The sequence below is a fragment of the Ylistrum balloti genome, unplaced genomic scaffold, assembly GCF_031769215.1.
Source record: "Ylistrum balloti isolate Yb309-2 unplaced genomic scaffold, AGI_CSIRO_Ybal_v1 Utg370482, whole genome shotgun sequence".
NCBI lineage: Eukaryota > Metazoa > Mollusca > Bivalvia > Pectinida > Pectinidae > Ylistrum > Ylistrum balloti.
In genome coordinates, this window is record NW_026782315.1 from 371,003 (window position 1) to 386,046 (window position 15,044).

At 33.8% G+C, this 15,044-nt stretch overlaps 1 protein-coding gene across 1 annotated transcript; it reads right to left on the minus strand.

Annotated features, from left to right (window-relative positions):
* Window positions 1-10,178, minus strand: LOC132555392 (LHFPL tetraspan subfamily member 5 protein-like). Its single transcript, XM_060219740.1, has 4 exons — window positions 9,914-10,178; window positions 8,433-8,628; window positions 7,183-7,413; window positions 1-336 (listed from the first exon to the last, which is right to left on the minus strand). Exons 1-4 carry the CDS (start codon window positions 10,130-10,132, stop codon window positions 146-148), a joined length of 837 nt encoding a protein of 278 aa, XP_060075723.1. The 5' UTR covers window positions 10,133-10,178; the 3' UTR covers window positions 1-145.
* Window positions 10,179-15,044: the final 4,866 nt, after the last annotated feature.

Here is a 15,044-nt window from a genome sequence, read left to right on the forward strand (position 1 = left end):
TCTAATGTCATAAATGTATCTAATAATTTCTTTAGCAAGAAAATCATAACCATGGACAATAAATTTCAAATCAGTTTGTTAGCAGCATTATAGCTAATGGAAAGACTTCTGAATATCAACCTGAAAAATTCATCACATCAGAAATTTACAGGCGAATATCCTGATCCCGGTCATAAGCTTCGAAAACTTCATCCTTATTGTCCACTTCATCTTGACTGTAAGGAGTGTGGAATGTACTGAATGGTTGTGGCTGTTTCTCTTCTTCTGGATACATGACAGGATTGACAAACGAACCGTTTATACTGGCATTGTATCCACCGTTGGCTATGGCAACAGCTGAAACAGACATCAGAAAATTATTCAGATATTAACAACTATATTAAAATGTTCAATAAATATTCCATTATTTAGTATTTTATCAATAGAAAAAGTTGATCGATCAGCTAGAACCAATGCTCAATGGAATTTTTTTTTTAAATATACATGTATGTATGATTTCTTAATATTAGAAAACTCATTCTAATTAAAACCATACAAATTGACACTAAAGACAAAAGCAGAAACTAAAATATTTTAGCATATGAATATAACAATAAATATTAGGAAATAAGGTTTTCCATCAGCTGAACAAACCATGTATGTAAACCTCTGTCTCATATAGGGAAAAGCAAATAATTTGATTCCATGAAATTCATATAACTGTTGTATGACTTTGACCTATCCATAACCTTGACAAATCTGTCTTGACCTTGACCAATTCTGACAAGATATGTCGCTATTAAATAGAAACAGAATAACCAAATTTTTTATTTCATCTTTTTCTAATTTTTTTTCCTTGTTAAGTATTTCCATCGAACATGATATAAATCTTGAAACAAATTCTGACTTTCAATTTCTTTAAGACATAAAGATAAGACATGAAGAATCCTTCCTCCTACGACACTTAGCCATGCACTTTTACAGGCACTTGTTATAGTTGCACTTGCATTAAGCCGTATTTACTACCGATGAAGGGAAGGTGTGAACGACACACTTACTATAGTATTGAACAAAGTATTGATACTATTGTATTGAAGTATTCAAATAATCGAGTCAAGTATACAACGACCTCTGTGATTGGTCGGGGGCGGAGTTTAGACAACCTGAATAGTTGATCTGACACCCAATTTGTTCCGGTAGGCGGAGTTAATGTACACTATCAGTTACATAACAAGTACTAAGTAATCGCTGGAAAAATGTCCGACGACGGCAACAGTACGCAAAATTTTCTTCGACGAAATTATGTCCGATACGAACGATATGGGGAATCCTGTTTTTGTACAAGGCGATGTGGTTGTGATGGATAATTGTGGATTCCATCACCATAGACAGGGAGAGCGCATTTTAAGAAATATGCTGAAAGAATATGGCGTGTCCCTGGTTTTTCAGCCGCCTTATTCCCCGGAATACAACGTAACTGAATATGTATTCAATGTCATGAGACAGAGGCTTCGGGCAAATATACCCGACTTGTGTCAGAATTTCTGGAACTTGCAGTAGTAAATGCTCTAGATATTCCGCCCAACCAACTTCAAAGTTTTTTCACATGTTGCGGATATGTATAATTTTCGATGGAAAGATAAAAAATAAAATAAAAAATATATGGGACCACAGAATTCCTTTATTTTTTAATGCAGTATGAATTATCGGCATATATCAGGAGGTCCCAGGTAATTCGTAATTCTTTGTTACATATAATAGAGCTTGGGCTTAAACCGAAATATTTTGAGCCAACCCTCCCCCCCCCCCTTCAAAAAAATAAATAAATAAATAAAACTAGTACAGAATGACTATGTGACTACATTCACTGTTAAGATGTTATGAATTCTCCGGTCCCAGTGATCTAACCTGTTGATATATATTTTGTACGTAAATTAGTTTAGTACTGAGTAACTTTCGTTTTCTCGTTGTACCATCGATGGAAAAGCAAAGTATCATTGGGTGTAGAACGAAACAAATGGGACAACCCAATTAGGTCTGATCTGAAGCCACCTGTGACTTGGACTCTTCCAATTAACCTCTCGCGACAGTCGAGTGTTTGTAAAATGCCGATGTCTGCACAGTATTTTTTCACCTGGCTCCACCCACAATCGATCTAGACTTGGCTCTGCCAACCAGAGAGCTTGTTGCATAAATTTAAGGAATTCGATTGGTGAAGTACTTCAATACAATACTATCAATACTTTGTTCAGTACTACAGTACTTGAAACGTTCACACCTTCCCTTCATCGGTAGTAAATACATGTGATGAAAGCTTTTTTCTAAAAATAAAAACCTGCAAAGAACATGCATGAGCTACCACCCCATGGATTTAGCTTTTAGACAGACATGCTATCACTTATAAATATATATCACACAGCATCATTTTTTTTTCGAATATACATTGTTTTGGTTTCATCAAAAGTGACAACGAAAAATCGGGAAAGTGAGCCCTTGCAGGTCTAATATTTTACACAAACATACTTCATTATTAGAAAATGACAATCGTTAAACAATCGTACAGGTTGAAACACAAACGGATAATAAAGTATTTCAATATTTAGGTGTACCTAACAGTAACGTTTTGTTATATAAGCCAGCATATTTACACAACTTCACAAGTTAACCTTCCTTGATAACAGTAAGATAATCCCTGTGTGCTTAAAGTGTATTATCACTGTGATAAAAATGTTCCCTATACATAAAGCACCTGGACTATGTACTTCAGAGCCTAGTCATCTTTATGATACATAATCACAAATAATAACCACCTTCCATTTTTACAGAAATCTTGCCATTCAGAATCAGGCCAGTTTTACCTGGATGATATTTGATAATCCAATGAAATACAGTTGATTGCTATTTTTCTAATATTTCTCAAGGACAGAATAAAAAATTCAAGTTAATGTAACATACCACATACCTAAGTAATAAAAGCAGCTTTCCTCTTTAGAATGGAATGTGAAGATAACATATAATTCATTATTTCTCAAAGTGTTTGCTCTTTGTTTTTCTAGATGGAAGACTGACATAATTGGTGATGGACAATTTTAGTGTAAATTTAACTTAAAGGAAGTCTGTGTAGAATGATCACTATTGACTTTCTCACAAAGGTACCCTTCATTGTACCTTCATCTCTGTGAACAAGTGATCATCAACAACACATAATCTCCTTTATCATCTCATTATTTACAGATAAATTTAATATCCTGATTGCTGATATAATGCCCATCAACCAACATTATGACTTTCACATGGGATTGTCAGATAAAAACAATACTTTCTATGCATATATATCTGTGTGTCTGATAGATGTGGGCATGTATATGGTGACCATGGAAATTATCTTGACGGGTCTGATACAAAATAAATATTCCTTCGAAAGTTTGAAGTCCCTTTAAACATTTCTGTTCATCTATCACAATAAAGTGTTAACATGCATATATTATACCTGTACTGAACAGTACTGTAACCCCTACCATTTAAATCGACTGGGGGAGTCATTCTTTGGTGTATATGTATGTACAGTACACTGCATAGTCTCAAAAGTAGAGATAAATAGATTTGCTATCAATAATTTTTGAGAATTCAATATTTGAGACCTGGACTCATACTTTTCCTGTGAGGCTCATTCACATTATGAGAACCCCATACATCGCTTTGTAATGGGACATGTCAAAATTTTAGAAATGGCAGGAGCTCTGGGCTCACAAAAAAAATCCTACAAAAATTGCTGGTTATTACTCTGGACCAGAAAATGTAGTTTTGGAAGTGGGTTTTTAGCAGGAGGAATAAGGTACTACACACTTAGTTGTACACTGTACATTTTGCTGTCCATCCAACATGTTAATTAGGTTTACATAGGTATCTTCATAGTCAATCTATTGGGAAAAGTTGATGTAGCATATCATAGCCATTTAACAATGCATTTAATTGTTAAATTTCTGGGTGACCTGCCTATTTCAAGACACATATGACTATACTTTATAAATTGTAATAAAAACCTTTCAACAAAACAAGTGATAAACAGAAGTACAAAACCTTAATGCACAGGTCCCAATTATTCACAGCTTGATTAACCAGTGGTTAATGAAAATTTCAAAATATGAATCAAACATAATTAGCATATTCTTTATCATTTAATCTGATATGTTTTGTATGTCATTTGAACTTTGAAAGTGATTGGGTTTTTTATGGTAACAATTGAAACTTTTCATTAACCATTTAATAACTCCAACCAAGCCCTGATCATCTGGGGCCAAATATCAAAAGATGTAATAAATTTTAACCTACAGGTAATCAATATCGTAAAAGATGATATCATCTAATCTCGACTAAGATTTTAAAATATTAGACTGAGACACAAAACATACACAAATTAGATATATTTTCCACTTTAGTATATGGTAGACATAAAAGGTTTATGATCTAGACATATATATATCAATGTACACATAATTTCATTATTTTAACCAACAGATGTTATAGACTTGTGTATAAGTTTAACCCTGAACAGGAAGTCCATCAGTATTTTGGGGTTCATTACAACATGAATCAGGGTTTATTTCTATAAGAAGGATGTTGATATCTCTACACATACTAAATGTACTGCATGCTTCTCACATTTGGATCAGATCAAATAAAAAAGGGAGACTAATTTCCTCTATTAGGGTATATCTAACATGTATTGAAGCAAAATCTTTTATTTACTTCTTCAGTTGTAACAATATTATACAAAGCAAAACGTGCAGAACAACAAATGTGCAGGGATTCTATAAAATAATCTTTTATACACTATTGATTTTTTACATCAACTCTCAAACACAGGGACCAATTGTAATGCAACTAAAATTGCTAAACAATTGATATTCATGTATTTTTCTCTTGACACCATTTTGTACTGCTTGACCCCTGCATTATCCAACTAGAAAATGTCTATAAGGCAAGATAAGACCTTGTTCTCATGCATGTAAGTACATGTATCAATTTTTGAACAAATTTCTATATAAACGAATTGGTGACTTTGATCTTGAAACCCTGAATCTAAGATACTGTCACTGGTAAATTCTGCATAAAATTTTATCAAAATCCCTGAGGACAGACTGGGCAGGACAGACTGGGCAGGGCTGGGCAGGACATGGGTAAAACACTAATACTAATATTAACTGATGGGGGAAAAATAAAATAAGTAACCTGAATCTGTCAATCACTTCTTAATTACATACTTTGTTGAAATGTTTTTGTTCCCGATCAAATCAGCTCATTATTTGACTTCTTGTACTGCAGGTGTATCAACTAATACATAGTGAATTGTCAGACAGTTTACATATTTAACACTATGGCAGATGTTAGATGTTAGTTGACGTATAATTAGTTGGTAATCTATCTATTATCTCAAAGTTAAGGATTCTTAGTCCAAAATAAAGAAAAGGAAGAGTTCACAACTTGATTTATTTTCAGTTTTACCAGTATTTTCAATCTTAAAGCATCCTAAAACGTCTGAAACCTATCAGAACCAGAATCCAACCACAGAAATACTTATCGTGAAATAACAGTGCTTAGAGAGATGAAATACTTTTTACCTAATTAACTATCACTAAACCTGAGCCTTTATGAAATTCTAAAGTATTATTTTGAAGGGTTTCTTTCTGATATAAAATTTTCACTTCTTAAATTCCATGGAGTTTCCAAACTTAAATATTTAATGTTTAAGTTGGACTAAGAATCCTTACAATAATTAGAAACACAACTGTGGACATGTATGGCACAATATAATGTTTAACCTGTACTGCACCTCAATGATATGCTGAAATAAAACAGATCAATATTTTAATTCCACTGAAACATCCCATTTCAGGTTATATGGAATGGTTCACCTGGAAAACAACCTGCACAACCATCAAGTATTGCTGCAGAATCTTTCTATTTTCAATGCCATCTTTATGATCCAAAGGGTTTGCTCTCAATACCACATGTCTATCTATCTTGCATACTAAAATTTTCCTCTGAAAGAATGAAACTCCAGCCAGGCCTAAATGCCAACAGGTGGACAACAGGTGTTTAGAAGCTTGAGAACAGTGATGGAATCCTGTAAACTCTCAGGGTAAATTATCCTTTGATGATTGATAAAACTGACTTGTGTAACAACATGAAATGGTAAACGACTAACTAGCTTTGATTTTAAGGTACTTAAACATTTGAATATCCTCCAAGCACTGTTCCCGTCTTCTATCAGACGGCTGATGGATCAGATTGTCTATTTTGAACCAGTCAAATAGCTCTAACCCAGAAATATTGGACTCTGTCATTAGAAAAATAACAGAGTGCAGAAAAGACATGTTTACTGAAAATATCAAGAGTACAAACTTGGATTTGAAGAAGCATGATTATTGTATTGTTAACCCCAGGCTTTCCAGTAGTAAAACTCCAATATCCTTTCATCCTATCATATTCCCATGTACTTCCATTTTAGTAAGCATTAATGTTCAGCTTAGAAATAGATAAAAATGGTTGCTTCATCTTACTAAGATCTTTCATTAGATTCTGGGAAAATACAGGATTACATTAGTATCGAAATGCACACTTACTTAGTAATAAGAAAGTCTTGTAAGCACACTGATTCAATTTAAGTTGATGGGCAAACGTTTGTTAGTTAACCATATATTGAGAAAAACTCTGAGATGAGCCTAAGGTATCAGAATATTTCATGACTTCCTTTATACTTTCATTTTTAAATGTTATTAAATGAAAAATATCAAAAAGTGTGGGAATATTATTATATTACTGTAAAGGCAACAGACACCACATCTTTTCATGAAGTCACTGAGATACAGGTGTGATAAAAGAGAGTTTTACAATGCCATTTAAAATCTAAAAAGAGTCTAGATAATTTAGACTCTAGGAAAACAGATGTACATGATATCACTCTACATATGTAAGAAGCACTTTGATAACTTTTGTTTCTTGGAAATGAATTAAAAAATCCGAAGATTTTATATGTCAGTGCATTGGTGAGATTGGCAGAAATAGACAGATACTTGTACGATATGATATTGTTTCCCTCTCATCTACACAACTTTATAGCAAATGAAATAGAGAAATCATTGAAAGTACTAACAGAGGAATATTTCTTACATAACAATCATGTATTTCTGAATCACTTACATTTTTCCTCTTTATACTTGGGCAAGAGGTTAGCTTGACGTTTAGCTAACATGAAGGCAAGGAATGACAAAACGAAACCATCGAAGATCAGCACAATAGATAGAATGAAAGCCCATCTCATGTTACATCTCCCCCAGTTGTATTTGGCAGCTTCCTTTCCACAGACTTTTCGGACCATTGGGTCATCCCAACCACTTGGATAAACAATACACCCAGTCATGATACAAAGGGCTGAAGTAATAAAACAGATTAAGAGTAAACATGCATTATACAAAAATTTCTAAACTAAAATCATCTTCTAAACGGGAGTCAATTTTTTAAAAATTGGTCTGTGAAAAAGTCATATGCAGTGATTTTGGTGTATCGCATAAATGAGCAGATTTAAAACAAAATTAAAAAAAAACAACTTTAAATTTTCCAAAACATTATTTTCCAAGATAATGTTTCAGGTGACTGAACAACAATCTTTTCTTCTCCACTCCAAGGTAGTTTTACTTAGAACATCCCTAAAATCATTTGTTCCTGTACTGCTAAGTTGTTAAAAGTTTCTCAGTTGTTTTTCTAAATGTAGAGGAACTTATTTGAGTTTCCATTCATGTAAGATTTAGAAAACAAGATCAAATTTTTTGTTTTACTGAGCCTCTACTTTGGCAAAATACAAAATTGTAAAGAGTTCCATAACTTAAATCATTTTGCATATATACTTGAAAGTAGCATTTTATAGTGAGCATGACACCCTTAAGTTATGACATCACCATGAAAACAATGGGAATCTTCAGCCCATCACGGCTCCTGTGGTTCATATTACACATGTAATAACAGAAATGTATGTGGTGGACAGTATTACACTGACAACATGGTAGTATATATCTTCCTTATACATATAATATTATCAAATAGTCTGATAATAGCAAAAGCTTGAACAATAACAGTATTATAATATATTCAAGTGTTTTCCTCTTGAGAACAGACAATACTGTAGAAATCTTAATTATGTTTATATATGTAGGCCATGCATGGGCTAATGTATTCATATTCAAATCCATGAACATAAAGACTGCCAAATATTTTCTGTTGTCTATCTGTAACAAATCTCTGTATAAAACACATTTTTTGATATCTTAGCTAGCTATAGAAATTCAAAACATTATTTTTTTTACCATGCAGGATATACATGTTCCGGAGTTTTGGTCATGCAAAATTTGTTCTTTGGGTATGTAATTTAAATGTTGTAAATAAATTATACTTACAAGCAATTAATTGGAGCCAGCCACAGATCTTGAGGACTTTGTCTGCTTTGAGGAAGAAGAAGAGGAGTAGGCAGACAACACTGACGATGAACAGAAGTGCCGAAATGCCTACAAGCATACTGGCAGCACGGAAGGAATCATTAAGGATGGTGTCAAAACTCATAAAATCTCCTTTACAAGAATAATCTCCATCCACCTGTGGTAAACATACATTAATTGAATTTTAGAAACAATTAACTAGCTATAGAGTAACATGCAAATCAATCCTTTTTACTTTTTAATCTACTTTAGTGATTTCAGTAAAACGATATGGTGACATCCACTCGTTACAGTGATATCACCATTCATTATAGTGATATCTCCTATTCAGTACAGTGATATCACCTATTCATTACAGTGATATCACCTATTCATTATAGTGATGTCACCTATTCAGTACAGTGATATCGCCTATTCATTACAATGATATCTCCTATTCATTATAGTGATATCACCTATTCATTAGTTATATCACCTATTCATTATAGTGATATTACCTATTCATTACAGTTATATCACCTATTCATTATAGTGATATCACCTATTCATTAGTTATATCACCTATTCATTATAGTGATATTACCTATTCATTACAGTGATATCACCTATTCATTATTGTGATATCACCTATTCATTAGTTATATCACCTATTCATTACAGTGATATCACCTACTCATTATAATGATATCATTTATATCTTACAGTGATATCACAGTATAAAATATATATGTAGGGGTTTGGTGAATGTCTTAATGATAACACAAAACCAAATTGAATAGGTAATATTACCATTATGAATGGGTGATATCTCCAAGTGACATAGTGACATCACCTATTCATTATAGTGATATCACAAATTCATTATGGTGATATTACCAATAAAGTTTGAATAAGTGGTATCACCATGACGAATAGATTATATAAATGTAATGAATAATAGGTGGTATCACTATAATGAATCTTAATATCACCTAACTGTGTAGCAATATCATTTCAGAGGAACCGAAAGTAATATTGTACCCCTCATAGCAGAATCATCAACTAGTTGAAGGAGGCTATTACCAGCCACCTCTCTGTAGTGTACAGCTAATGATAATCAGCTCTTATTATTATTTTTTAATCTAACTGTTTATACAGCTGTCTGGCGTTCCGTTTTACTTTTCCTTTTTCGTGACATCCCTAAAACGATTAGGTGCTATCACCTATTTTTGGGTGAGAAATGAAATACTTTCTTTAATGGACAGGTATTGTTATTTTGGATTCTATACTGGGGCTGGTGGATTACATTTCATTATCGTTTTTTAAGTTGTTTATTTCAAGTAAACTATTTGATAACTTCCCAATAAATTATATAGACTTGTCAGTGCTAGTCTATCTTTTATCAAAGTCCGTGTTACAGATAATTACGGTAATTAACAAACCACTGGCCGTATCGTACGTACCTGTAACGTTTCGCAGTATTCATACAGCCCAAAGAATCCTACCCCCGGGGATTCCGTTGTATCCCCGAGCCACTGAGCCTGTACAAAAGCAACGGCATTGAGGATAGCGAAACAGACGGTGAGAATGGCCCACATGACAGTGATAACACGGGAGGCCCATAGGTATTTGTTGTGTCGCAGTTTGGTCACCTCCGTCGAGTAAGCAATTTCCCGACTCATTTTGTCGTTTTGTCCTTCCCAAATAACCCGATCGGATTCTGGTCTCCTCCCCCTCTTTCCTCTGGTGAGATGTTTGGGTGAGGTCTAGTTCTAGGTACTGGTTGACTTTCCTACCTCACTAGACAGGTGAGTTACTTACCTGGCTCAGGTGTAAACAAACACAAAAGAACCGGTTTGACGAGTCTATTTCTGTCACAAAACATGTACGAGTTGTCGTTCTTCGTACCTTACTTAAATGATTAAATTATAGGACACAATTTTAACACAAACGTGACTTAAAAAACGTTCATTTAATTTCTGTATAATGGATAACTATATTTACCAGCAGAAACACAGAAAGTAGTAACCTTCCTGGTATTTCCGAAGACGACACTATTTTTACTGAATTATCGAATTTTGATGTAAAAAGAAATAGGCTTAAACAGAGACTTACTTTTTTCTACTGTGGCTTGTCATAATCATTAGCGTTTCTTTAAGTACAATTATGGATAGATATCACGTGTGTGTGTGTGTGTGTGTGTGTGTGTGTGTGTGTGTGTGTGTGTGTGTGTTTTTATGCTGCCAAGTTAACCAGATTTTTTTTTGTATTTTTTTTTTACCGAATTTAGTTAACAAAAAGCAAAAGCTCTTAGCAGCTTATATTTCGACAAATAATATCAGCATAAAACAAGACAAAACTTTTATCACAATAAAACATAGACTAAGTAACATGACTTACATAAACATTGCGATATTTAACTTACAAGCAATTTCGCAAATTAAATAAAGAAAATAAGACCACAAAAATGAATAATTATAATTGAAAGCAGCACTGCAGAATTTAAACATGCACACTACTCCTATTAAAGAAAAAAAAATAAAATAAAATAAAAGTAGATGTTGAAACAAACTGCATAAGAAAAAGAATCTCAACATATCGCAAGCAATAAGTACCAAATATATACATACAACAAAAACATCATGCATGTGGACATCTTGTCGTTGCGACAGTGCCTAAAATGGAACAATCCATCATGAAAGAATGCCTGTAAATTAAACACGTTTTCATGTATTACTATTTCTCAATCTTATTTATCCGTTCAAACATTAATGCTTACCCCAGCCCCTTTTCCATTTTTCTTTTATAAATGTGACAAGACTAAATTGCATTTCGCACAGAACCATTTTCCCCTACCCCCTTTTTAACACGTCGTTATTTTATTTATTTATTTATTTTTTATATGTAGACAGTAAGCAAGCTTTTATGAGGGAAGTATATGAAATTGCTCCAATCAATTACTACTGAAAATAGCATTTGGATCTATAACTCGGCGAAACACTTACTATTCAGATGAAATTTTACTGTTGCATCGCATACGTGATAAATGTTCCTTTTTGTGTAGTGTCATAATTTCCAGTGACGTTACTTGTCATTTTTTGCGATTCTAGGTCGGGAAAGTTGTGCTTGTCGTGTGGTGTGATGGTTTTAATACTGTATAAAGCAAACAGGTTTCTGTTCCAATCCTTGGTATATAAATATATCACGTTCCGAGATAAACTGTTTTGTTAAATTGACATTTCTGGAAGTTCTATAGTTTTATTTCAGCTACAACCAACAACAGTTTCAAACCAGCATCCATTTATGCACATTTGGTCCAAATCTATACTTTAAAAATACTTGCATTATATTGTTGTAAATGCAACAAGTATAGACACAACGGTTTAAGATGTTTAATTTACCTGTAAAATTAACACCAGATCCAAGCTAAATATTTGCACCTCAACCATATCCGCCACCCTTTTCAGAAACCTTGTATTTGCCTCTGTGTACTCGATACAGTTTCCGTTTTTGGAAAGACATTCAGCCTACCATGGTTTAGCATTGTAAATCATCTTTTCCTTCATATCAGGCCAACGTTTTTTGAAACATTGAAAACAATTTGAAGGATTCTCCAACAGTTTTCAATGAACATTCTGTTTCCGTTTGAGTATAAAACTAGACGTGTTCGATTCTCTAGTAGGCGTAGTGATTTCTTTAAAGTATGGCGTTTATCCTTCTTACATGGATTGACCAAGAATTACATGGTGGGTGTACTTATCATCTGTACCTCGTGACAAAAATCGAGGAAGGGGTCGTAGTGCTCACGTACGTAGATATACTTTGGTCAAATTTCATATATCAGTCAAGCATTGGAATACCTCGCGCGTTAGTATTTCAGAGTGCTATTTTCAGAGTAATCCTTGTCAGCGTTTATGTGGCGTACATCTCTTGGGGAATAGTGGTTTCACATACATACCGATAGGGTCAAGGTCACCGTTCATGTTATTACCTGTATCCTTATCAGCACTAGAACGAATAAGAGTTTGAGGGTTGCACGGCAAAGGTCAAAGTCACCGTTACTATTTTAGAAATTCCTTATCAGTGCTCCAACGGCTTCATTTCTTGATGCAGTTTGGTAAAAGTTCACGATCTTCTAAAGGACCTTTAAATCGATTTTCAGAGTTGTAAATCGTTAATATTTCAAAAAGTCCTTATCAGTGTTCTGGCGGTTAATCAAACCTCATTCCGGACGACTTCAGAGTTTCAGGATTATATTCTCGAGGTCATCGTTACTTTGTTTTCAGAATTACTCACCAGCGCTATCGTGATTCATTCCTTATGAGACTGTGGTGGAATCACAAGCAGATTTGTATCGTCTTCCTTGTTCGATTTGGAGTTCCAATAAACTTTTTAATGTTTCAGTATATCATTATTTTTGTTCTTCTTTCTTATAGTAGGTATTCCCCAAGAGCCGATATGATGATCATGATCTATTACATGACCAGAGACTGAAATATATGGGCTGTGGGGTTTTCAAAATTTTGAAAAAATTTGAAAATCTGCCTATGATTTCAGGAGAGATTACACAGCAATCTTGGTGTAAAATCTTAAAGGTATGGCCATAAATCATTCTCTTATGAGGCTGCCCGGATGTTGAACAGCCTCCCAAACAAATTGCAGAGATGTGAATACTTTCCAGAATTCCGGAGGCTGATCCACACCTGGGATGGTCCCATTTGTTCTTCCTCGATCTGTGCGAAGAAGAATTGAGTGGTCTCTTTTGGCTGTTAAACGTTACAATTGCTTTTTAATGCTGTTTAGTCTGGTCAAGGAATTTGGTCGGTTGGGACTGGCACAACCACCTGTTCTTTGACCTTCAGTGATATTGTTGTTTTACTAGGATGTGTTTTGCTATTGTACCTTTCCTGTTTTATGTGTTTTAACATTAGTTTCTTTTATTTTTCTTACTCAACATTATTTTAACTATCAAAATAAGGTCTTGATTATTTCCTGATTTTTACCAAAAAACAATTTCTAAATTAATTAGTTTTGTGATTATAATCTACTTTTGTAATCTCATTAAGCTACAGTATTTTCAAGTTGTGCTATATACCATTAACTCACTGTGATAAATGCTATGATGATACTATGACTATTATATTATGCATGTTTAGTTGAATTTTATTTCACAATTCCTTCTGTGATACTATTCTTTGTCTTATATCTTTTTAATGCTTGTTGTAGGTCTTCTGAGCTGACGTTACATTTTATTTTGTACGACAAAAAACAAAATTTCTTGTATCTTGTCCAGTAAATGTTTTATATGAGCTGGTTAATATATGATTATTCACAAACTCTGTACTTATAATTAAGGGTTTACATTTTGAGACAGAAGGAATACTATAGTCGTATGGTAGTATGTAGAATCGAAGTTTCTTCCGGTACTCACCTGTAACTTATAAAATTGATCGAGGCGTGAACAGAGTGGATACAAGGAAGCGAGGATAAAGACAAAGAGAGAAAAGAAAGGCAAATCTACAGCATTAGCATTATGTATACGTACAATGTAGACTTTTAAATACTTTACTGTCTTTAACGAAATCAACGTAAGCCTGGCTCTCATAAATATACATTAATTGATTAATACATAACCTTTATAAAAACAGCTTTATGTTGTCTAACTCTGGTTTGAATATGGACTACATATCTTGAACAAAGGCGTTAAAAAACTTTACTAGGAACTTGGGCCCTTGAACAGTGTACTGAGAAAATGGGCCCCTGAACACTGTACTGATCACCAAAATTTTATGTGATGTAAGACTTTATGTTGTGGTACTAGGATATTAATATGGACTATCGATTGGGAGTTCATAATATATCTTTAACTAAAACGATGACCACCAAACTTAAAGGTATAGAACTACATGATGTGATAGTACGCTGTAAATGTTAACTAAAGGGTCCATCGATGATACCTTAATAGCTCTTTGGACTCTTGGAATAGCTTGGAAATTGGGAACTAATCCTAGTTTCAAACAAAAGCCAAGCTTCAACTTGAACTATATACATAATGGGATTACACGTCGTGTTTAAAGACGAATTATTCTCAAAGAAGATGATATTGCAGATATTATTGAATTTTAAAATGTAATGCGCTGCTCAGGAAATGATACATGACCAATGAGTGCTGGATACAATGCCAATTTGAGAGCTATGTATTGGATCGGCGGGAAAATGTGCATCGCGGGGAAGTCACGTGCTCAGACCAGAAGTTTTCAATGACGGAAACCGCCAAAAGGTGTTGGATCGCGGCGAATGAAACAGTGGTTACTGTTACGAAAACAGCGCTTTCATTGTTCAGCTGGATCATTCAATGTAAAGTGCTACATTTTACAGGGATTGTTTTATTTTTTGGTAGGTAAAGGATACTGTTTCAATATGGACAGAACTCAGCGACAAGTCATGATAAAGGCAACAATCGTTTTGCATAATATTTAGGCTAGTTTAAATATGGGTCCATTCACGAAAACACTGACTTGTCTTCAGTTCATTAGAGGGATCTTAGATACTTATCAATCCCATTCAATCAAAATCATCGTATGAACGAGGGTC

Coding starts and splice junctions, on each gene's coding strand:
- LOC132555392 (XM_060219740.1), bottom strand. CDS start 10,132: ATGAGTCGGGAAATTGCTTACTCGACGGAGGTGACCAAACTGCGACAC. Junction 7,414..8,432: donor CTGGCTCCAATTAATTGCTT/GTAAGTATAATT, acceptor TTATTACTTCAG/CCCTTTGTATCATGACTGGG. Junction 337..7,182: donor CAAGTATAAAGAGGAAAAAT/GTAAGTGATTCA, acceptor TGTCTGTTTCAG/CTGTTGCCATAGCCAACGGT.